General features: G+C 34.9%; 2 protein-coding genes across 4 annotated transcripts in view; one reads left to right on the top strand and one right to left on the bottom strand.

The window, feature by feature from the left end:
• Positions 1–1,720: 1,720 nt before the first annotated feature.
• On the bottom strand, positions 1,721–16,167 carry Thap2 (THAP domain containing 2). Its single transcript, XM_076854871.1, has 3 exons — positions 15,578–16,167; positions 8,770–8,965; positions 1,721–6,615 (listed from the first exon to the last, which is right to left on the bottom strand). The coding sequence occupies exons 1-3, from the start codon at positions 15,646–15,648 to the stop codon at positions 6,226–6,228; spliced, it is 657 nt and encodes a 218-aa protein (XP_076710986.1). The 5' UTR covers positions 15,649–16,167; the 3' UTR covers positions 1,721–6,225.
• Positions 16,168–16,264: 97 nt separating this feature from the next.
• Zfc3h1 (zinc finger C3H1-type containing) overlaps positions 16,265–25,538 on the top strand; it is a 48,134-nt gene continuing 38,860 nt past the window's right edge. For all 3 annotated transcript variants that reach the window (XM_076854869.1, XM_076854868.1, XM_076854870.1), the window contains exons 1-2: positions 16,265–17,093; positions 22,027–22,443. In XM_076854869.1, coding sequence (XP_076710984.1) covers positions 16,496–17,093; positions 22,027–22,443 — 1,015 coding nt within the window. In that variant the 5' untranslated portion in view covers positions 16,265–16,495. The remainder of the gene's footprint in view (positions 17,094–22,026; positions 22,444–25,538) is intronic.

The following is a 25,538-nucleotide window of genomic DNA, read 5'->3' as shown; positions in this document are numbered from 1 at the left end:
TTCACAATGGTAACCCAGTAGTTACTTTTAAAAAACTCATATTATTTCCACTAACAGTAATTACTTTTTAAAACGCACATTATTTTGAATCTCTAAATACAATTTACATGCCTTTTCTTTGGTAAAACATTTAATTAGCTAGTCAACAAGACCCAAATCTGTTTAGTAGTTCTAAATATAATAGGCTTGTTTTTATTGGACTGTATATGTTCCTTCTATAGAAATTTATTATGTACCCACTTTTTGTCTGTTTTGCATGGACAATCAGAATTACCCGTCTAACATTAGTGTTACCAGACTACAGACTATTGTGTAGTTACAATTAATAATAAAAGCAGATGTTTTTATGGCTTGCAGTGACCGTGTTGTTTTTGGTCTCTCCTTAAACAAAATTATGAATTGGTCTTGTTTGTTTTGCTTCATCACAGTCATAGGGAGACCTTGTCCATCAGTTGGTGTTCCGAGAAGACCACCATCTACAATCATCAGGCCATTCCCTTAAAAACATTGAGGTCTATCTGTGACAAGTCAATTCCTATGGTTTCTTGTAATTGTTGGATCTGGTTAAAATTGCATATTAAATCATAGTACCAGTGAACTGACCCTTTGTTACCACTGTTTACCAGTCCTTGTTTCCCTGAATGCTGAAATATAACACCAGAGAAGCATGTGGAGGCAAGTGTAGAGTGGAAAGTGGAAGGCTTTATTAAAGGACAGCAGAAAAGACTTCTCCTGGGAGGAAGGAGACCCAAAAGGCAGAATTGTGGAAGGGCGAGGTCTTCCCTTTTTTATAGCTAAGGTCTTCTTTTAGTTTTCCCACATTGACGTCCTTTGTTTCCCTTTATCTTGCAGTGATAGAATGTGCTGGTGGGAAGGCCAAAAGGTGGGAGATAGGAGGGTTGGAGGAGTAATCTGGGCAGGAAGGGCCTGGGGTAGCTGTTTGCTGGGAGCTACTTCATTAACATTTCCTTAGGATGGGTTCCTGGACTTGGGGACATTAACATTTCAATTTCCCCAAGTGCTGCTCTGGTTTCCTGGACTCCATTCTCAATAATGGCCTCCATTTCCTTTATCTTACTCGATATTAGACCTGATTTACCTAACTACACTACCAACCTACCTTTAAATCTGGCTTCACCTTCAAATGAATATTTCTCCTCCAGGGCACAAGTTTTGGTGGTGTTCTCCAAAAAACAAGCTATTCTAGCTTAAGACTGAAACCATTTGGGGGAATTGAAATAGCCAATATTAAGATAGTATTTTGTGAATTATTTTTATAATCAGAAAAATATTTTAAGATCACAATCTTTTTGTTGTTAAAACAATGCTTTGATAATCATCTACAATTAAATCTTTGTGAGGGCCTCATATTCTCAGAATAGACTCCTAGAAAGAGCACTTTTATAGCCCTTAATATATCTAGCGTAAGTTGCATAAGCAGCATTTAAAATAGTGCAAATAAACTATAATGTATATTTATATATAACTTCAGCAACAAATGGGAAACTAATTCCTCTTCAGTGATTTAAAGATCATTGTTTTACAATTTGCTTCAATTTAGGAAGAAGGAATTCTGCAGAATCTGGCGGGGGAGAGGGGGTTAAATTGGGGAAGGACTTAACTCAGGAATGTTTGTAGTTTATAGAAATAACAGACATGACAGTAATTTCCTTGGAAAAAAAGTATTTAATATTAACAAACATCAAATACATTTTTGTGAATACAATATGCAGCTGTTGAATATACAGTACAAAATCCTTAATTTTAGAAAGTTTCCAACTGTCCAGATATCAAAAGAATCCTATTTCTTGTATAAAGATGAGCCATTTTCCATCATACCGAAATTAAAATTGACCCGTATTCTAACACTGAGAAATGAGATGAAACAAACATTATTAAGTCTACCCAGAAAAGAACAATGACCTCATAAATTATCTGTATATACACATAAAATTTTATATTATTTTTTGGAGATGACTTGTATTATTTTAATAACTGGATTTATGTTAAAGGGTTAGAATGTGGAGGGCAGAGGGAATTTGAAGGCAGAAGACCTGTGTTCATTCTAGAATTTTTTTAGACCACAGTCATTTATATTTCTTCTTTTTTTAAAATTTGTTTTTTAGTTGTAGATGGACACAATACCTTTATTTTATTTGTTTTTATGTGGTGCTGTGGACTGAACCCAGGGCCTCGCACGTGTGAGGCGAGCTAGGCCAGTGCTCTACCACTGAGCCACAATCCCAGCCCAAGGCATTTTTATTTCTAGTGCAAGTTGGCACAGTAAATGTCTGAATAAATAAGTTAAATCAACAGAGGATTCTTATGAAAATCAGATACTACCACCTACCACACTTAAGTTTTTAAAGAAAAAATAAGAGAACAAAAGGATGCCAACTGTTTTGTAAAGATTGAGTTACTTTATTTTAGAAATCTATAATAGGGTTTGTTATTTTGTATATCAAATTTCAAATAAACTCCAATACTTAGCTTTGATGTCATATTTTCTTTATAGCTGTTTTCATTTTAGCAAAGATTCTATTACAGATTAGATCAGTGTTCATTTTAAAGGGTAAAAATGCTCAGATAACACTGTAATTCAGTTCAAACACCAATGTCCTTCTACCTCCTTTGGTAAGTCTATAAGAAATCTGAGCTGGATGTGGTGGCCTGTAGTCTCAGCCCTTAGAGGATCCCTTAAGCTCAGGAGATTTAAGACCAGCCTGGGCAACACAGTAAGACCCCAATCTCAAAAAAAAAAAAAAAAAAAAAAAAAAAAAAAAAGAAAAGAAAAAAGAAAAAAAGAAAAAAAATTATTTCAAAAGAAAATTATTTGATTATATGTTCTCATCGACTTCTACTTCCAGTGTTTTTCAAAGCACTTTATACCTTTTGTAGCATTTTCATATGGTATAAATATTTCTTTCAGGAAACTCTGAGCAACGTAAGGACAGAATATCACATTACATTCATCTTTTTTTTTTGGATTTAACATAGGCCCTTTTGTGAGCTAAGAACACTCTACTATCACAAAGGTACACCTCCAGCTCAATATTCACCTTTATATCATATCCTTTAGCTGTTTGGTTAATTGCCAGTAGACACAATAAATGAAGACAGGATTTGTGTTGTGTTCAGCCAAAGAAAGTTATTTGGATTAGTTTTATGGTGTTCAGTTGAGTGCTAAAATCTATCAGTAAACTGAATATAGGATTTATACATTCTTTCTTACATTTTTCTCTGTGAATGAAGTTTGTCTTAAGGTGGACAGATATCCGTTAATAAAATAATTTACTGCAGGAAGGATTTTGAGCATGTTACCAGTATAGTAATATGAAAATTATAAGGTAAAAACAAAAAGAAATTACTCTAAAATTGCTGAGTGGTAGTTGATTTCAATGGTGTCAAATAATAGTGAATTATGATTACATTTGCTAAAAGCTTATTGTATTTTACTTAATTTTTATGATTTTTAAAATGTTATCAAGATACTGTGTATAGAAACAGGTTGCATTAATGCTTTGTTTTGTCTTTGGAGTGGGAGGGGTGAACTGCACGAGATTCTATACTTGGAAAATTTATGTTAAAATGATTATTTGCCCAACTTACTTTGAGTTAAAAGTAAATATTATCAGAGTGTTTGTTGATTATATACTGATACTTGAGATTATATACTGGCACTTGGGATTATATAAAGGAATTTGAAACTATATTAGGAAAAAACATGCAGTAATAATTCTAAAGAATTATGTCCAATAGTTATAAAATAACTAACAAGGTTCATACCGTCTTCAAAAGGATTTTCATAAATACTTCTTATAAGTACCAAATGAAAACTAAGAGACTTTTTTTTTTTTTTTTTTTTTAAGTACTGGGGATTGAACTCAGATGCACAGCTACATCCCCAGCTCTTTTATTTATTTATTTATTCATTCATTTAATTTGTTCTAATTAGTTATACATGACAGTAGAATGCATTTCGTTTCATTGTACATAAACGGAGCACAACTTTTCTTTGATTGTACGTGATGTTGAGTCACACCATTTGTGCAATCAATACATAATGGAATATTACTCAGCATTAAAAGAGTAAAAATAAAATTATGGCATTTGCAGGTAAATGGATGGAGTTGGAGAATATCATGCTAAGCAAAGTAAACCAATCCCAAAAAACCAAAGGCCGAATATTTTCTCTGATAAGTTTATGCTGATCCATAATGGGGGGGAGAGGGAATGGGAAAAATGAAGGAACTTACTTTTAATTTTGAAACAGGATCTTGCTAAGTTGCTAAGGCTGTTCTTGAACTTCTGATCTTCTTGCCTCAGCCTCCTGAATTTCTGGGATTACAGGAGTAAGCTACCACTCCTGGCTGGAACTAAGAGATTTTTTTTTTTCCTAAGAGACTTTTTAAATGACTAGTGTCATTAAAAAAGTAATCTAAACAGTTGGCAAAAGAAAAAAAACGTCATTTCTTTACAGGAAACATTTATCATAATTTATGTATGTATATGCTACTTTCTTACAGTAGTATCAGAAGCTTAAAGTAGGATTAAATAACTTTATCATATATTGATAAATTTTACATGATTTGACAAAAGTTTTTGGGAAGAAAGCGTTCTTATTAAACATTTGATGAAATAAAGTAGTTCCTTTAATTGTTCAAGTGGTGACCATAAGAATAGTTCTAATATTTTTTACATTAATAAGCACTAGGATAGTTTTTAAAAAATATTTTTTAGTTGTAGAGGGACACAATTCTTTATTTATTTTTATGTGGTGCTGAGGATAAAACCCAGTGCCTCACATTTGTGAGGCAAGTGCTTCACCACTGAGCTATAGTCCCAGCCCTTGGATAGTTTTATTACATGTATTTTTTATACAGAACTACATTTTATTTCTCTTATGAAGTATGGTTGCTATTTGTTCACTTAAAAGAAAAGAGATAAAAAGCAATCTGGTGTGCAAGATAAACTGATTCCATTTTAAGTTGTGAATTATGAAGATATAAAATGGTAAATACTTTTATGTGATTACATTTTACTGTGAGTTTACAAAGAAGGAAGAGAAGCCCACAATACTTACTGAGATACATAAGAATTTAATGAGCTACAGAAGAATTTAAAAGTAGTTAAAAAACAAAAAGCTTCAAGAGTTTTGCTGTCAACACACATGAGAGCAGAGCTGAACAGGGAACTTGGTATTAGGGAATTTGCTTATTAATGCACCAGCTTTGAAGCTGGAAATGTAATATTTTTATTATAAGAAAAAAGTAGTACATATTTATTTGTTTTATTAAGAACAAGCTAAATCTTGAATTTTTCATTATTTTACAACATGTTTTCTTAGAAGATGAGCATAATCAGCTATTAGTTTTTACTACTGTGAGGTACTTGAGGACTCATTCGTGGTCTGGATAACTCAAAGGTACTTCATGTTCAAAAAATAACTATTTTTAAAACCTGTTTTAAAATGTAATATTTTTATAAGGATATAAGGAAAGCCATGATAAACTTACTTCTACTGGTAAGAAAAATACGGGAATAAAAATAAATAAAAGAATGTCTCTGTACCTCAGTTTTTTTTTTTTTTTTTAATATTTATTTTTTAGGTGTAGATGGACACAACACAATGCCTTTACTTTTATGCGGTGCTGAGGATCAAACCTGGGTCGCGCCCATGCAAGGCGAGCGCTCCACCACTGAGCCACAATTCCAGCCCTGGTACCTTAGGTTTTGTTTGTATAAATTTTAAAACAGCAGTGAGAGTCATAATTTAATTAATACAAATCTAACAATTTCAAAGTCACATTTAATGCAAGTAATTCCTACTTAGCATCTTCTTTAAAATGTAATATCCCAACTTTGGTACAGGAAAAGTTTTTTTCTAACATAAATTAAACATATTTGTCATAAGCTGTTCTTTAACAGTAGTTAAAAAAAAACTTTGCAAACATGATTTTCTGGCAAAATTTCTAAGTACATAATTCTCATGTAAGGCACTTCCATTCATTCTCAAAAAAAAAAGTTTCATAAAAAGTTTTCTATTTTCTTTTGTAATCAAGTTTTCATAAGTTATAAAGCAATTATGTTACTTCAAGTAAAACTTTATTAAATACTAAATTTTGGCATAATTGCCATAAGTATCTTTACCTCTGAAAATAATGAAGGATGGTCATCAAGTTCTGTGGAAGATAAACTTAAAAGATAATCTTGGTCTGTTTAGATTTAGAGAATTGGTAATGTTTTATCCTGTTGATTTTGTTCAACAATCTTGAAATCTTCCAAAGGAAGATTGCTTAAGGCAGTTGGTAAAATTTGTTCTGATGTGCCCTTAGGTAATATGTTATTTGCTTCTAAATTCTTTACTAAGCATGTGGCTTTGATCCATCTTCGAGTTGCTCTTCGTTCTTTTTGTAGGCAAGTTTTCATTTTTCTTCTTAAGCTTGCTATTTCCTTTTCCAGTTTAATTATCCTTTTTTTTGCCTCCATTGGATTCCTAAAGGCATAACTGTGTTCAAGTAGTACTTGTTGACTACTAATGTTTGATTTTAAATTAGATGGTCCTGCTGGAGTACAACTGTTGTTTTTCTTCAAAAGATTCCTTGACTTGAGTTTCTGAGCCAAATAAAATTAGAGAGTTGAACATAAATTATGGAATACCACAAATAAGTAAATATTGCCCAGTTTTGGAGTATTTAAACTACACTTTAAGAACTGATTTTAAAAGTTTGAGGGGAAAACAGCAGGCTTTTTCATGTAATCATGGATCAAGTTTCTCGCCTGGCTGAATGAACTCTAGTCGCTTTTGTCCTTTATCTCCAGAGATATTCAAACATTGATTTTGAAATAAACAATGGACTGCCAAGGTATCTTCCAAATTACTGAGCATGATTCTATGGAGACTTTAAAAATCCTTTGCTATTTTCCTACTTAGGCCAATTTAGAAATGTAGACATTTTGTTTATCTGTGATAATTGCTTTGATTCCCTTTTTAGTTAAATACTATTCTCTCAATTTGATAAATTAAATACAAATTGAAGGAACATATTCTTAAGTATCAAGCTTCTAAATAGACTTATCTATTAATTGTTCACAGTTATATCTTCATGGATTTAAAATCTGGCTAAATTTTTGCCTAAATCAGAAATCTCAGGACACTTTTGTCCAATATACTCTAAGAATATCAAATGATTCCTAGATTATATCTTCATATCACTGTATCTTTCATTCATTAAATAAACACTGAAACACTACTATGAACTCCCGGGGAAATAATGGTGAATAAATAAGACAAAGGTGATTCCTGTTCTCCTGAAAACTGCAATTGCTCTCTACATAAGGAATTGGCAGGGTCTTTCTTTTTTGCTGTTTATATTTTTGGCATCTAAGATTATTATTGGATGAATAGATTATCAAAATATTAGAAATAAGGTATATTTTGCCATACTTGGTGGCACATACCTATAATCCCAACAACTTGAGAGGCTGAGGCAGGAGGATTGCAAGTTTGAGGACAGCCTCAGCAATTTGGTGAGACCCTGTTTCAAAAAAACAAAAAAGGGGAGGGGAGGCTTAGTGGGTAAAGCACCCCTGTGTGTAATCCCAATACTTGGGAGTGGAGTGCAGAAAAGAAAGAAATAAGGTACATTTTAAATTTAGCAGATATTTAAGTACTATGTTATGTTTCAGGCAGTATGAGAGGTTTAAGTGTTGAAAATAGTGAAAAAGTTCTGGAGCTTGTTTAACATTTGTGATGTTAGGAAACCAGAAGCTCCTTAATCATCCAGATACTCATATCCACTTACAGCATCCACCCCCCCACCCCAGGGGACCCCTCTCCACCCACTCTTACAAATTTAAGCATCACAAATACCTCAGGGAAAAGTGTTGTTTTTCCTTTCCAAAGAAAAAATGTCTGTCCTTTTCAAAGGGAAACCCCCTATTTGTGTTCATTCTCCCTTTTTTTTTGTGACCTTTCTCTGATCATATCTTCCTTGATAAAAATTCATTCATTCATCTCTCCTTTATTTTCTCCTTCCATCAAAATATCACTTTCAATATTTGATAATTTCCCACTCATCATCAACCCAATGGCTTTGTTCTTAATTTCAATTACAGCTGTTCTGTACAAGATAAAAAACCTCCCAAGTTCCAAGACTCTTAAGTCCTCAAGTCTAGATTGAATGCTTCAGCTCTGTCAAGTTTTCTGTCATGCCTCCCTCTGAACAAAGGGAGGCATATCCTTTGGTATAACTTAGAATTTGTTGCTCTTAAAGCACTGGGGACATATTATATGCATGTCATCTTAAAATTGGAACAGAATGCTGCTGGAGTTGTATTACTACTATTTCTAAGTTTCACCAATGGTATATTTATTGATAATAATCAGTACTTGGATAATAATTGGTAAGATTCCAATACAGATCAAGTGTCCTTTGTTAGAAATGCTTTGGATCAGAAGCGTTTCAGATCTTTTTCAGATTTTGGAATATTCCATAGACTTTATCAGTTAAACATCCTTAATCCAAAAATTCACATTAGGACTGCTCAATCTGGATAGTAAAACAATATGGCTTGGTGAAATAATATTGGAATCAGGACATCTGAGTTCTAATTCTACCCTGTGGCTTTATTACATAAGAGGAAGATCTATAACTTTCTTGAGGCATATTGCTGTATGTGAATTTTTCTATATTCTGAATTTTATCTTCTATAAATAAAAAGGAATGGTTTCTAAAAATGGTTTTTGAAAAAAATAATATTACCTACCATAGACTTTATATGGGTACAAAAATCAAAAATGGTTGGAACAGCATCCATTTTAAGTCGTCGAGTTTGTCCTGTTAGGTCAAAACAGGAGGCTTCAAAGTGCTTTGAACAAAGAAAAGTGTGTTTTCCTGGTACAAAGTTTTTGCGTCTAACTAGGCGAACCCATTCTTTTCTTCTTTTAGGATCCAAAGGAAACCTTAAAACAAACAAACCAAAAAGGCAACTCAAATTCCAACTAGCATACTTCTGGCTGTACCTAAATGGTTAAAAGAAATTTAAAAGTGTATCCCATTTACATAAAAAAATTTAAACTCATAATATCCAGATATAGAAAAGAAACCAATTCATGCTGAGTTTTATAAATTGTTAAAAAAATTATAAAAAAAGATTGAGCAGATTTATTTTTCACAGCCTTTTAAAAGAGACGTTTCTTACCAGTTCTTAACATGGATAGTAAAATAAAACATGACTAAACTTATCTAGATAAATTTTATGTAGAACTATTATAAGCAGCAGCAAATTCACAATGCTGTGATTTGTGCTGGTTGCATAAAGATTAAATTTTATTAAGGAAAGTCTGGGAAGATTCTGGCACTCCTTCCTGTGTTCCATAATTATAATACCACAGTATTCTGTAATTTTTCCATTTTAATAAATTTCCAGTAAAATAAATTGTTTCTTGAAAATAGGGATCATTATTATATTTTTAATTTATTTATCTTAGACACCTAACACAGTATCTTACAAATACAAGGAACTCAACAAAAATTTGCTGTATTAATATGATACAGATATTTATTTACTTGTATTTTTTATGGTACTGCAGATTGAACCCAGGGCACTTAATCACTGAGCTACATCCCCAGCCCTTCATATGTATGTATTTTAATTTTGAGACAGGATCTCACTAAGATACTTAGGACCTCCCTAAGTTGATGAGGCTGGCTTTGAACTTGTAATCCTTCTGCCTCAACCTTCAGAGCTGCTGGGAGTACAAGTACACGCCACCCTGCAGGCTTTATTTTTTGAGACAGGGTTTTACTAAGTTGCTGAGGCTGGCCTCAAACTTGTGATCTTCCTGCCTCAGCCTCCCAAGTAGCTGGGATTAGAGGCATGTGCCACTGTGCCCAGCTGAATACATAATATTTCGATTAATTCATTGTATTATTTCCATGTAGTTAAACTACATATATATTTTTTTTTTTTAAAAACCAACTCAATTTATATAGTGTAGCAGAAAGTAAAATTAAAAAAACTCAAAATGCCATTCACCAATGTTTTTCCCTTCATATTTCTCTCAAAAACCAAATAACTGACATGTACCTAATGTATACTTGTTAAGGAAGAGACAAATATACAAGGGCTGTCTCTAAAAATCTACTAGTAACTGTGATGACTGACTACTCTTCTTTAGTTTAAGTATTAATTATGAACTGACTTGTATATAAAAAGAACCAAAAAAAAAAAAAAAAAAAGGATCATAGCTAGGGATATAGCTCAATGATATAGCACTTGTCTAGCATGTGTGAGGCCCTGGGTTTGATCCCCAGCACTGTGGGTGGTGGTGGTGGTGGGGGCTGAATAATCCACATCAAATACGTGCTTCAGAAATTCTGAAGTGAAACTTCAGGACCTTGGAGGTAATAGATTTTATACTATCCTATACAGTCCTAGTTTTACATTCCTAGTGATGATAGACACAAAGAGATGAAAGTCCAAATTTCCAGTAAACATTGCCCATCTCCTGTCTTCAAGGCCAGTCTCAGCAACTTAGCAAGACCTTGTTTCTAAATAAAAATATTTAAAAAAGGCTGGAGATATGGCTCAGTGGTTAAGCACGCCTGGGTTTAATCCCTAGTACCAAAACCAAACAAAACCAAAACCCAAAATCTTTGTTCCATTATTTTAGTGGTTTGGAAATGTTTCCTAATCCAAAGCTAAAAATCAGACCTTAGTTAATTTCTTCTTGGGGCCTCAATGGAGACTCAGAACAAATAAATACAATCACTACATTTTTATTTGCATAAAACTCTTCAAATACAGAAAGACTGTCTTTCAGATGTTATTTTTCAGCTGGATTTTTTTTGGTACCACAGATTGAACCCAGGGGCACTTAACCACTGAACCATACCCCCAGCAGCTGGGATTATAGGCATGTGCCATGATGCCCTGCTCAGCTTCTTATTTATTTATTTTTGGTGCTAGGGATTGAACCCAGGACCTTGTGCTTTCGAGGCACGCACTCTACCAACTGAGCTATATCCCCAGCCTCTTATTCTCTTTTTTAAAGCCCTGTTTTAAAACTGTTCCTTAATTATGAAACCAGTGCGTCAAATGGAACCTTAACTTGACTATATTGTGCTTGCTTCTTTTAAGACTTTTAGGAATCCCATTTTTCTAAGAACATTTTTTCTTTATCAGAAGACTGGGTTAGATGTTGCTATGTCATATATCACTGAAATCACCATATTCTAATTATTTACCTTTCCGCCTCCCCACTAGATTTTAAGTTTCTGTAGAGTGAGGTTTAGGTTTTTGACTACTTTATTCCTGGGTCTATCATTATTATCTACCATAGTGCCTGTTAAGCACTTGAATGTTTTTGAATCAATAAATAAATGAACTAATGGGGCTAATGTGGCATTATCAAATAATCTTTAGATTATCCATGCTAAAATAGAATAATAATCAACAATTTTATATTTGATTTTGGTATAATTTTATATAACATTAATCTTAACCAGGTTTTGTATGTGTCATCTGAATTTTTCACAGTATATTTAAAGGGTAGAAGATGTAGCTATCAGCCAAATTTAAGTAGTAATAAACCATCTTATAAATATTAAAAAACTAACATGGTGGTAACAGATATATTCTTTTTTTTGTTTTTCTTTCCTTTTTAAAATTGATTTCTAAAAAAATAAATGACAGTGGAATGCATTACAATTCTTATTACACATACACAGCACAATTTTTCATATCTCTGGATGTACATAAAGTATGTTGACACTAATTCATGTCTTCATACATATACTTTGGATAATGATGTCTATCACATTCCACCACCCTTGCTAATCCCCTGCCCCCTTCCTTTCTCTCCCACCACTCTGCCATATCTAGATTTCATCTATTCTCCCCCTGCTCCCCTTCCCTACCAGATATATTCTTATCTGTTGAACAAGAGAACAGGGCTTTTATGAACATGATGTTTTGGAAATAACTCAGTAATTTGAATAATGCTATCTTCCTTGCATCTTTAATAAGTAATTGACTGCCTCTTATGTTCCTTGGCACTGATGACATGGCTGTAAACAGTTTTGACGTCTGTCATCTGAGTGTATATATAATGTAGTGGGGTAGAGAATCAAATAGAAGTAGACAACAAATGGCTGACAACATCGTTTTTGGACAAACCAGGACTCCAATACTGGTTCCTTTTCAATAATAGCTAGGAGACTTTAGGCAAGTTACGCTTTTTTTTTTTTTTTTTAACATTTTTAGTTGTTGATGGACACAATACCTTTATTTTGTTTATTTAGTTTTATGTGATACTGGGGATTGAACTCAGTGCCTCACATGTGCTAGGCAAGTGCTCTACCACTGAGCTACAACCCCAGCCCTGCAACTTAACTTTTTTAGTTCTTGTTTTTATCTACAAAGTAAGGTAAGAATGGCTCTAACAATTAAACATAAATGCCTAACTAATGCACAGTGCATGGTAAATACTAAAGTTTACTTATTATTATAAACGTAATAATTGTTATGAATATTATAAAAAGTCTATGTACAGGGCCGTATAGAATCATAAAACAGAAAGGGCTCATCAGTCAGGAGCCCTCAAGCTGGGCATGGTGGCACACCCCTGTAATCCTAGCAACTGAAGAGGCTGAGGCAGAAGGATGGCAAGATCAAGGCCAACCTCAATAACTTAGTGCGATTTTGTCTCAAAATAAAAAAATAAAAAGGAATGGGGATGTAGTTCAGTGATAAAGTACTTCAGTACAAAAACAAACACTTAAAAGAATAGGAATAGCTAGTGAAGCTAAATGGGATTAGTGAAGAGTGTTGAGTATCTTGGGAACAGGAAATGTGATATGACATGAGATGATGCTGGAAGGCCAAGTCCAAGTTTTTGAAGTTTGTCCAAAATGGCACTGGTAAGCCATTCAAGGGCTGAATTATAAAAGCTGTTGACAGAGAAATTTTGAACTGGTTGTTAAATATAACCATTACCACAAATTAATTTATACAAATTCACAAATAAAATCCCAAAGTAATAAATACTAAACAGCCAAATTTCCTAATTATTTTATTATTATCTAATCTTTTAATATTATTTATGTCTAGTATCTTTAGGGTAGAAATACTACAGCATAGTATATCATATATCTCTTCTCAACTCCATATCAGTTATGTCACATTGGCAGCTTGAAACCAGACTTCAAGGAAGTTAGGTAAACATTATAAATCTGGCCTTTCCACTTCTTAGGACAGCCAGTTGTTAAACATTTAGCTACACACCATTGATTATATTAGATTGGTTAACAGGGCATGAATGAAAGCACTGAACCAATTAAGAGGCTGTTGTAATAATCAGATCAAGAGGGAATGTGAGAAGTCAAGGGATGCTGACTTCTAAGTATCCAGGTAGATGGTGTTTCCCTTTACTGAAAATCAGAATACAGAAGTGGTCTTTGTGGGATTGGAAATTCACTATGAATATTGAATCTGCTGGACTGGCAGGAGATAAGAGTGTGAAGATCTAGATTAGGGAGTAGGGAAAAGGGCTAGCAGAACAAATCTGAAGATTATCCAAAGAAGAAAATTACACAATTATTGTCAGTAGTCTAAAAGTATAAAGTATTTCAAGGAGGAAATTATTAGAAGAATGAGTGTGGAGAAAGACATGTAGTAATGGCAGTTTCAGATTATTAAGGAGTCTTAGACTGGAATAGGCTAAGAGGTAAGAAAAGTGGAGACTATAGACTTAGGCAGTCTACAGTCACGGGAATAAAGAAGTCTGCTATGTCCTGGGTGGAAAGGAGTTAATTAAATGGTTTTACTTATGAAACAAGAATTTGTTTTTATTATAGTTATTTCTACTTTAAGACCTGAATTACTCAGGTTACACATAAAAATTTTAATTTCATGACTATGTGCATTATCATACATACCATCATCTCTTAAACCATAATTAGTGTCTGGACTTCTCCCTCTCATCTTCCATATCAGATTACCAAATCCAGTAATTTCTCCTCAATCATTTCTCAAATCTGTCCAATTCTATCCATCCCTACTATTAATACCATGCAACTTTAGCTGGGCCACTGCGTAGATTCCTATTGACTACAGTTTAATTTGTGGCTATGAACTCTCACCTCCCTTAATCCAGCACTCTTTGTGTTAGTAAACTAATTGGTAGCATTTAGTCCAGTTGATACTGTAGCAGGATTTCCTTGTGAATTGAAACAGTAAGTGAATTAACATTCTATAATATGCTGCTTTTCTCATCAAATTCATTTCTAATGATGCTTGACTAGCACCTAATTCTCTAATTGTCCACACTGCAGGAGGCTTAATATGCAAATCTAATCTTGTCATTATTCTTTTTAAATTCTCCATGGCTTCTTAAGTACTCTTAGAATAAAATAGAATTCTTAAGTAACATACAGGACCAAGTCTTTCATACTTTGGTCTCATTTCAAATGTCACATCCTTTGAGAAGTGTTCTTTCCAAGGCTAAGTTAGGTCTATCTAAAACAAAAATTTTTTTGGTACAGGTAATTATTTATGTCTTTCTTCCCCATTCAACTCTAAACTCTAGAAAGTTAAGAACTTTCTGAATCCTTAACACAATGTCAGGCAATTAGGAATTCAGTATATATTCAATGGATGAATGAATAAAGCACTACATTTGCATTAAGTAGTTTAAAAACAAACATCACAAGGATTTTTTTTTTTTTAATGGTAGCTTTAGTAATGGGTGTGCTTTTAGTAATAGTGAAGTCGGGAAAAGGTTAAAGATATGATTTCTCTGAGGTATATAAAATCAGAATTGTTTTCATTTAACTTTTTAATATTTCTTTTTTTTGGGCAGGTGGAAGGCACCTGAAGAGAAGATGAACATGTACCAAGTACCTATTATATGCCAGGCAGTCTTCAAAGTGCCTTCAAGAGTTCTGATTTGACAGAGTTAAAGAATTTGGATTGCTTTTCCAGCAAACGGAAGGAGAAATAATGCCTCGGCTCTTTCTATTTCTCTGTTCAAGAAAGCTTATCTTTTGCTCTTTCACTAATTGCTTCATTTTATAGCTATCAATTATGACTCAGTTCCTCCGCAGTTATTGTGTGTGTGTGTGTGTGTGTGTGTGTGTGTATTAGAAATTTAAATGCTTCCCATGTCAGTTCAGCTAGTGAGAATTCTCCAGTTTTAATGGGAACATAGCAGGCTTTTCAAACGGCGACTGTTGACTGGAAGGGGGTAAGATCCTCTCACTTATGGCGTCATTCTTATCAAGACATGGACTAATATTTAGGAGCAAAAAGAGTGGAAAATTAAGGTATCCTGCTGTCACTTTCTCCAAGGAGTAGTCACCGTGCAGTACTTGGATTTCTTTTAGAAAACGAGTAAAACTTTCCCTGAGGGAAAAATTGGACAGATTTGAGAAACACAAGGACAAAAATGATGTCTTCCTTGTCACTAGTTGGGAAAGTTGGTAAAAATTAGAATTCTCCTGTTCCTTCTACACAAGCAATACTCAGACTAGCATCTCCCATTTCCGTCACCCCCACTCCCTCCCCAGGTTACCTGTGGAAGCTGATGTTAATGTGCTTGTTGTAGGTAGTTGCACAGCCCGCTGCGGCGCAATTGGTCGGCATTTCCCTTTACCCCTCATTCGGTGCTATCTTAAGCCTGTTCTGAGCTGCTAAGCTTTCTTCGGACAAAGGCTAGACAACTGAGGCAAGCGAAGGGCCCAGTAAGCTTAGTCGCGAAAGCAGGGTGGGAAAAAGGGTGTGTATGGAAGGAGGGTTGCAAAGGAGGGCCAACCTTCCCTTTCTCTTTAATAACATGGCGGATTTGCGCCCGCAGAGCCAACCATCCTGGAGCTTAGGCGCTTTCGTCTGCCTTCACCAATATGGCGGACCCCCACTCCCCGGTTCCCTGAAGGGAGTATCTTTGGCAGCGGTCCTCGGAGCAATTGAAAGACAGAGGTGTTTTCCCCTCGAATTACCACGAAACGTTCTGACATCTGCAATAAGCAGGTCCGCCCACCCCGGCACGCACCCCGATGTCCCAATTCCGAGCCTGGGGTGGGTGTGAGCCGTAGACCCGAAGGGTGAACCCGATGACAGGCGAGAGACTACATATCTCGGCGAGCACTGCGATAGTCGTCAGTATCGCGTGAGCTGGGAACCTCGTTTCCTGCGTGCTGTAGGAAGTGACGTCTCGGACACCGCCGCTTCCACTGCCCCCATCTCGCGAGGCGGAAGAGCCCTGATCGCGGAGGAGCAAGGGGGCGCTAGGAGAGGGAACTGGCTTGCGACGGTCCGGCGAGAAAGAGCTGGGGTGCGGGCAAGTTGGGGAGCAGAGCCCGCTAGGTGTCTGAGTACGGTAAGGCCGCACCTATCGGGTCTGTTAGTAAAGAAAGGAGCCGAGGAGAAAGGCAGTTGTCGGGCGGATCCCGGACGGAGGGCTAAGGTTGTGTGGAAGGTTGCTGCTCCCCGGATGGCGACCGCTGATACTTCGGCTCCGGCCTCCAGTGGCCTCTCGCCGAAGGAAGAAGGGGAGCTTGAAGATGGGGAGATCAGCGATGACGATAACAACAGCCAGACACGGAGCCGGAGTAGCAGCAGCAGCAGTGGCGGCGGCCTGTTACCGTATCCGCGGAGAAGGCCTCCTCACCCGGCCCGGGGTGGTGGATCCGGCGGAGGCGGTGGCTCTTCCTCGTCATCGTCCTCTTCTCAGCAGCAGCTGAGGAATTTCTCACGTTCGCGGCACGTCTCTGAACGGGGCCACCTCAGGGGACATAGCAGCTACCGACCCAAAGAACCATTCCGGTCTCATCCGCCCTCGGTGCGGATGCCTTCCAGCTCACTGTCCGAAAGCAGCCCGCGGCCGTCTTTCTGGGAGCGCAGCCACATCGCCTTGGACCGTTTCCGCTTTCGAGGCAGGCCTTACCGGGGTGGTAGTCGCTGGAGTCGGGGGCGAGGCGGGGGTGACCGAGGCGGCAAGCCGGGGGGCAGACCTCCTCTGGGAGGAGGAGCAGGATCCGGATTCAGCAGTAGTCAGAGCTGGCGAGAGCCCTCTCCACCTCGGAAGAGCTGTATCCTTAACGTGGCGATGTGCCCTGGGTGTGTCACTCAAAGTTCCCTTCAGCGTCATTACTAGGTCTATGAGTGTAACTTTTCAGAACCGCTTATTTGTTCTTGTGTCAGTATACTTACAGTAAGTTGTTCTTTGGTAATTTCCTTGTGTCACACTATAGCAGTGTTTCTTAGATTGCTTTATTGGGTAGATTGCTTTTTAACATTAAATGTGTTATGGATTGAAAGCTATGGAATCAAATACGATCAAATCAGTATTGAAGCACAAGTTTTCATTAGCATTTTTTTTAAACTAGTACAGTAAGTATTTCAAGTGAATTTGACTTAAGATTGTTGGATGAAAAATAGTAAACAGTTTGGGGAATGCTGTTACTTGAATTGCGTGCACTTTGACATTGGAAATTGTGAAGTTTGATTCGGCATAATCCTATCATTCTGATAATTCCTTTTTTAAAAGCCTTTTTTGAGTTATTCTTTCCCACTGCTACCTTTTAAAATGGAAAAGAAAAAAGGGGGGGGGCTCAGTGTCTTTTCCTGTGTTCACTTTTGGGCATTTTATAACTCGCAGTGCTGTCTAAATGTGGAGAAAAATAAACTTGCCAGCATTTTTATTTTAATATGTTAGAGTGTGGGATTGTGTAGATTACGGAAAGACAGAAGGAAAACAGCAAAATATCTAAGATTTTATTCCCTCTGAATTTATTTTCAGTGATTTTTAACATTGCAGAGTTAGAATTGATACTAAGAAATTAATCATCTCAAGTTTTCTTGTTTTACAGAACTGTGTCTTGACTCTGTGATAACTGTAGAATAATTTACTAAGGATTTTCATGACTAATTGTAATTCTTATGGTGCAATGATTTTAATATTTTCATTTATTCAAAGTTTATATTTAATAATTTTTTAATATTTATTTTTTAGTTGTAGTTGGACACAATACCTTTATTTTATTTATTTATTTTTATATGGTACTGAGGATTGAACCCAGGGCCTCGCACAAGCGCTCTACTGATGAGTCACAACTCCAGCCTAGTCTTCATTATGAAGTTTATATATAACAACATTTAATTGGAAAACCTTTAAAATTATTTTTATAGAGTACTTAGTGTCAGAATGGTTTTTCCCAGGTGTCATGATGAAAGGGGAAAGAAAGGTTTAGGTAAAAAAAAAAAAAAAACAAACAGGTTGTGGTGTTGGCGCCCTGAAAAAGTTGTTTCTGCAAGTAAACATTGGGTTAGGGGTATTTTAAAATTGTTTTAGAGAAAAATCATGTAGGTATTTAACTTTTTTTTTTTTAATTGTTGATGAACCTTTAATTAATTAATTAACTAATTAGTTAATGGTGCTGAGAATGGGGCTAGGGATTTGGCTCAAGCGGTAGCGCACTCACCTGGCATGCATGCGGCCAGGGTTCGATCCTCAGCACCACATACAAACAAAGATGTTGTGTCCGCTAAGAACTAAAAAATAAATAAGTAAATAAACCTCTCTCTCTCTCTCTCTCTCTCTGTTTAAAAAAAAAAAAATGGTGCTGAGAATGGAACCCAGTGCCTCACATAATGCTAGGTAAGTGCTCTACCACTGAGCTTAGAAAACCTGTGCCCAAGATTTTTTTTTTTTCCTCTAGATTTGTTTACCAAAAAAAAACCTAAAGGGCTATTTAAGGATAGAGATGAAACTGTACTTTTGTTGGAGAGACAAATGAAAATAAATGTAGCTTACTAAAAAAGTTCAAGTTGAGTTATATAAAAAATATTATGGGCACTCAAAGCTTTTTAAAAATCTATTTTATATTAGAAAATGGGGGAGAACAGAGTGTTCACCCACCTCCTATCTTTGTTTAGGATCCTGCCAAGTTGCTTAGGCTGGCTTCAAACTTGCAATCCTCCTGCCTTAGCCTCCCAAGTCACTGGGATTATAGGCATGTCCACCACACCCATCATCTTTGTCTTTCTTTCTGCTCATTTGGTACCAGTTTGTGCCTCTGCCATTTACCTTTGCTAATTTTTCTGTTTATATGCTTTTAGTAATAAATAGGCATATGGAATTGCAACAAAAATATAGGAAAGCATCTAGACTTCCTGTGTGACTGATTTCTGTAATAACTTGTCAGAAACGAGCTATCTTGCTGTTTTTCCTTTCACAGATGCTGTACTTTAAGAAAAGGACACTTGTTTTGATATTCTGCTCATTGTTTTTCTTATGAAATATCATTAATCCATCCTAGAGGTGGTGGTTTTTATAAGATTTTGACAAGGAAAATGTAGTTTCCAGCTACTTTTGTGTAATGTGAGCAAACAAAATTTGTAATACAAACTTTTAAATTCTTTTAATATCAGTGTTGTACTCAGTTTAATTCATATTTCCACTGTGTGATTGTAAAAATGCTTTTTATTTTACAAATATTGTGTAAAGAAAGAATGAAGGTAATCCTATGGCTCATTTTAGTAATCTACAAATGAGGTAGTCTGAATATAGATTTTTTTGGGGGGTGGTGATAGTTTCTTTTTTTGTAATTATGAAGATATGCTAGTTTCAACTTTAAAGAAACAGAATAAACCAGAACCTATTGCAACTCTTCATTTATTCATTTTTATTTTTTATAATGATAAGACACTTTGTCAGTCTTAGCCTAAGTCTCCCTTGGTTGACTACTGTTTTAAACTTGCAAATTGGATGAGAGCTAACATAATTAGGCCAGTGTGTCTCATCAGTAAAAAGTCATTGAATTTTCAGCTGTAGCAGAATAGGTTGAATAGCGGTCCTTTTTTTTTTTTTTTTTTAAAGACAGATTTTAATACCTGTTTTTTGAAAGCATTTCTTTTTTAAAAGTTCTGTTAGAAATCAGATTTAAGAAGCTTAAAATTAGATCTAGTAAGTGTTGGTTTGATTCCTAACTATATATTGTATAGACAGAGATAGGATATTAGTCTTGAAAGAGGTTAGTTACAGTCATAACTCAATTCTGTTTCCTCATTTTTCTATTCTTTAGTTATTTTATATATTCTTTTGTTAGAGTGAATCTTTCCCCTTTGCAATTGTTTACAAGGTCTTTAATTTTATTTTTATTACTCATTTGTGCCTTTAGATGGCCCCATTGAAAAGCCAGCTATAAATGTAGATAATTGCAGTGTTTATGTACAAAGAGTACATAGGAATGGGAAGGGAAGGATAAATAGTTTTGGCTTCACAAGGGTGGTGACTTGAATTAGGGTCAAGTTGAACAGAAACCTAGATATAAAGCTGCATAAATGTGATAAGCAGAAAGAAGGTAAGACTGGAAAGGTAAGCACAGGTCAGATCATAAAAGCATTGTATTCATGCTAAGGATTTTGGACTCTTAAATGAGATTTAAACAAGGGGAGAGATCTTATTAGATTTGTATTTGTATTCATACCATGGCTTTGTGGGTGCTAGAGAACCCAAAAGTCTTTAAGAGGCCGAACTCCTCACCTGTGGCAGCTAAAACTACAGAAGTACATTAGAATGTTCCTAATGAAAAGAGAATCTTACTAGAGTTCACTGGACAGCACATTATTAGTTGGAGAGAAAGAAATCATGAAGCTTTAAAAAGGTAAGAGAAAACAGAAGGACAAGTGGAAGTTATGTAAGCCAAGAGAGCAATGGTTTATAGTGTCAAATGTTACAGAGAGGTCAGGTAAAGTAAGACTTGAAAACACTGGTGGATAAGCACAGCCAGAACAGCTTCTGCTGAATTATTGAGACAAGCCAGATTCTGTTTGGTTGGAGCATAGGTAAGAGAGCCTTTGAAAAACTTGTATTCTTTTAAGAAATTTGGTACTGAAGAGATCAGAGAACCAAAGATTTGTTACAGTAGTTTTGCTGAAGATTTTCAATTGTAAAGCTTATTTATTTTCTAATATTTGATGTTGGTTCTCATTCTTGGATTGGTCATCAGAGGAGTTTAAAAATCTTTGCTGGCTGCTTGTCCTGTTACTGTATTTAGGAGGTATAATGTTATATCCTAACCCTTACAAAATGATCTAAAAATGATTTATTATATTAAAACCACAAAAAGTGTTCGTCTTTTTCCTTGGTAATTTCCAGGCTGGAAAAAGGTGTAAAAATTCTCACATGTATGAATTATTTGAAATTAGAAAATACATTTTGAGTGCTATTTAGGGATTTTCCTTATTTTTTATTTGCAACTTACAATTATTCAAGTTGTGAATATGTTGAATGTTAGTATCTTGATGAGCTCTGAGCTTGTTATGTATTAGGTTTTTAAGAAAATGTGCATGCCTGTAAATTTATCAGCTCAGGAGGCTGAGGCAGGAGGATTGTAAGTTCAAAGCCAGCCTCAGCAACTTAGTGAGGTCCTGAGCAATTTAGTGAGATTGTGGCTCAAAATTTAAAAAAAAAAAAAAAAAAAAATGGTTTTGGGGATGTGGCTCAGTGGTTAAGCATCTCTGGGTTTAATCCCTGGTACCAAAGAAAAAGATGTCTTTCATTCATAAATTGGTCTAACTACTAATTGCCAGTGTTCATTTTCTTATTTTTTTAAAAAATTTGAAATGTGAGAAGAAACTAAAGAAACAATTCTTCCTGATTATCTGAAGTGTAAATTATCCACATCTGTGACAAACCATTTTCTTCCCTCTTCCTTCAGAAAAGAATCTTTAACATCCAGCTTGTTATGGGCTCTCATGGGACCTACAGAAGGAGGATGCTGTAACCTAACTAGGTGGACAAGCTATGGGTATTATTGGTAATTACTGACACTAATGGCTTTGTAAGTGGACTATTTATATGGATACTTGTTAAATTGAAATATGGGCGCATGATGAAAGTAGGCATTAGTGTGTATATTAAATGGAATGTAGTAATTTAAAAATACCAGTTTCTTTTAAAAAATAATAATGCAGAAAATTCATCTGTAACTTAAGTGGTTTCCTTAATATGCTGTTCAGCCAAAAGTTTTGGAAGATCTCCATCAAGAAAACAAAATTATTCATCAAAGAGTGAAAACTGTGGGGAAGAAACTTTTGAAGATTTACTTTTAAAGTATAAGCAAATACAGTTGGAACTGGAATGCATCAATAAGGATGAAAAACTAGCCTTGAGTAACAAAGAAGAAAATGTACAGGAAGATCCCAAAACATTGAACTTAGAGGACCAAACAAGCACTGATACTGTCAGTATTACAAAAGACTCAAGTAAAGAAGTAGCTCCTGAGGAGAAAACACAGGTCAAAACTTTTCAGGCATTTGAATTAAAACCACTCAGGCAAAAATTGACTTTACCAGGAGACAAGAATCGGTTAAAAAAAGTTAAAGATGGAGCAAAACAGCTTTCCCTGAAATCTGATACTACTGAATCTAGTCAAGGTAATGGAATTAAATATTTCAATTAGTGATAAGACTTCTTTCTCTAAAGGAGTAATAATGTTGTGAAAGTGCACTTCATTGAAATGATTCTAATTAATTTTTCTATACTTTTTTGTAGATGTTCATATTACTTAGTAATTTGTCTTATTTCTTGCTATGCTGATCAAAAGTTATAATATAGTTTTGAACATAGGTGATAGCAGTGGGCACCTTTGTTTGTTAACTTAAAGGGAATACTTCTAACATTTACCATTAAGCATGGTGTTTTAAAGTTTTTGTTGGTTTGTAAGTTTTAAGCTTTATTGGATAAAGGATGTTCCCCTTCATTCCCAGTTTTGGGATTTTTTTTTAGCATTAATGGATATTGAAGTTTATCACATCTTTTTTTTCCCCCTTTTCATTGAGATGAGCATTTATCTCCTTTAATTGATTTTTAGTGTTAAAGAACCCTTGTATGCCTGGACTCTTTGTCCATGATAAGTCATATGCATTGAAATATGCTCTTTTTAGTGTATAGTTCTTCATATTTTGACAAATGCAGACAGTTTGGGTGTCAGTAACCATCACCAGCCACTGCAATTAAGACACAAAGGAGTTCCATTAACCCCTAACAAATGCCCTTTTGTAGTTAATGCCTTCCTCTACCCTTAGCTGGCCTGGTAATCACTAGTCTGTCCCTGCATTTTTGCCTTTCTTAGAATATTACAAATATGTATTACTTTTTGTTTTCCCTTGAGGAACTGAGTTTTGAACCCAGAGCCTTGCATGTGTTAGGTAAGGGTTCTACCACTGAATTATATCCCCAGCTGTTGTTATTTTTAGTTTGAAACACAGGCTTTTTTAGGTTGCAGAGGCTGATCTTGAGCTTAAGATATTTGTTAGATCTTGCTGGTAAAAGCTTTTGGAACTTAAATGGAGTTTTTTTCCTAAGACTCTTTTTCTTCTTCTTCTTCTTCTTTTTTTTTTTTTTTTTTTTTTTTATGCTGGGAATCTAGTTTAGGCCTTCACTTGCTAGTCAAGTGCTCTAACACTGAGCTATGCCTCCAACCCTATGGGACTATTTTAAGTTACTGACTGTTCATATTTTTTGTTGTTGTTAAGGCAGTTTACTATGTAAAATATATATATGTGCATATATATATATTTTAGTAATGTGTTTATTTCTTGTAAATTGTAAAAATTATGATGTTAATCTTAAAGATTTTTAACCTCTTTAATACCTATAAAAAGTATCTGTTTTATCTCTTTCCTTTTTTCTTATTAATTTCCCTGAAAATAAATCCATAGGTTTATAATTCATTAATTTTGGCCTCTTACTAAAATCATTTTAGTCCTTAAAATTTTTACTTTAGCTATATTCCCAACCCTTGAAGCTGGATTATTTATCAATTTTTGCCTTAAATACTTTGAGGTTGTAGAATTAATATTATGTAGTGACTTTATTTCTAGTAATTTTTTTCTAAAAGTTTATTCTATTTTCCATTAATAATTATACTGTTTTTCTCTTGATAAGTATATATGATGCATATTGTTTTTTAGCCTTTCAGTCTTTCTTCATATCTCATGTCACTTGTACATTGTATAGAGATGAATTTAATTTGTAATTTAGCTTGGCAGTCTTTGTTTTTTTAGGTATAACATGTAGTTCATTCACATTTTTTATGATTATTGATATTTGGATTTTTTTTCCTGCCTCTTTTCCCCCCATATAATTTTCTTTCTTTTACTAGTTCGGAAGTTAACTATTACATTTCTGGTTTCATTGGTTCTTCTAGAAGTTGTGACGTGAATTTTAATTTTTTTCCCCTCCTGAGTCCTAGGGATGGAACCCAGAACCTCCATGCTAGGGAAGGGCTGTACCACTGAAGTATACTCCCAGTATAACATGAATTTTTAAAATTCACATGTCTAAAATCAATCAAGATCTGTACCCTCTCTCTGAAATAAAAGAACTGGTTGGTGTTTGAGGATGTAGCACAGTTGTAGAGTACTTGCCCAGCATGTGCATGTGCAGAGCCCTGGTTTGATCCCCAACACCACCACCAAAAAAAAAAAAAGTGTTTGTATATCTTTCTCCTTTTATTTAGCACTTTCTTAGTTTATTCTTTCATATATATCTAGAATCACTTATGCTAAAATACATTCTTCAGAATTTTTTAAATGTGTGACTCTTTTATTAAAGGTAATTTCTTTGAGTTTAGAATTCTAAATTGGTTAATTTAAAGTTAACCAAATTCTAAATATTCTCACCATACTGAAGTTATTTCTGACTTCTATTGATTTTGAAAAGTTAGCTATTAGACTTTTTTCGTTGTTGTTACTGGGAATTGAACCCATGGGCACTTTCCCATTCCTAGCCCTTTTTATTTTGCTAAGTTGTTGAGGTTGGTCTTGAATTTGTGATTCTTCTGCTTTAGCCTCCTGAACTGCTGGGATTACAGGTGTGTGTCACTGTGCCCCACTAACACTCATTTTCCTAAATGTGGTCCCTAATGACCAGTGTTTCTGTCAACTTGGCAAAAATGCAGATTCTCAGGTATTACCCCACATCCCCTGAATTGTGAGCTTTGGGAGTGGGGCTCAATAATCTGTATTTATCCCACCCTCCTGTTGATTTTTGGTATATACTAAAGGTTGAGACTCATTGAACTGGAGTAATGACCCTAATGCAGAAATCAATATCTGGTATATTTGGGTTAGAGTAAAGAGGGCTATGCTATTAAAGAAGAATGAGGGTATGAATGGTGAGAGAGAAGAAATTGGGGATGGCAAGTCAGGCACGTCATATAGAGCTCTGTAACAACTTTGATTTTTTTTTATTCTGAATGAAATAGGGAGCTGTTACAGGGTCTTGAGACACGGATGAACATAATATGTTTTATGTTTTCAAAAGATAATTCTAGTTATAGTCAAGAATATTCTATAGAGAGTAAGGTTGACTATATTCACTGGTGTTTTTCTTGAAATTTTGGGGTTTCTGAAATACTATACACATTTGGATATTTTTTATAACTGATTTTTTTTCTTTTTCTTTTTTTTTTTTAAAGAATTGCTTTTTCTCAAAATTAAATATAAAAAAACCATCTGGGAAGGCG

Source organism: Callospermophilus lateralis, chromosome 4 (genome assembly GCF_048772815.1).
Source record: "Callospermophilus lateralis isolate mCalLat2 chromosome 4, mCalLat2.hap1, whole genome shotgun sequence".
In the NCBI taxonomy this organism is placed as follows: domain Eukaryota; kingdom Metazoa; phylum Chordata; class Mammalia; order Rodentia; family Sciuridae; genus Callospermophilus; species Callospermophilus lateralis.
This window is presented reverse-complemented; position numbering and strand designations above follow the sequence as displayed.

Bases quoted from the DNA above. Each gene is read 5' to 3' on its own strand.
- Thap2 (XM_076854871.1), bottom strand. From the start codon at position 15,648: ATGCCGACCAATTGCGCCGCAGCGGGCTGTGCAACTACCTACAACAAG. The intron at 8,966-15,577 runs GTAACCTGGGGA...GTTTGTTTTAAG, and splicing joins ATTAACATCAGCTTCCACAG to GTTTCCTTTGGATCCTAAAA. The intron at 6,616-8,769 runs GTAGGTAATATT...TATTTGGCTCAG, and splicing joins GTACCCATATAAAGTCTATG to AAACTCAAGTCAAGGAATCT.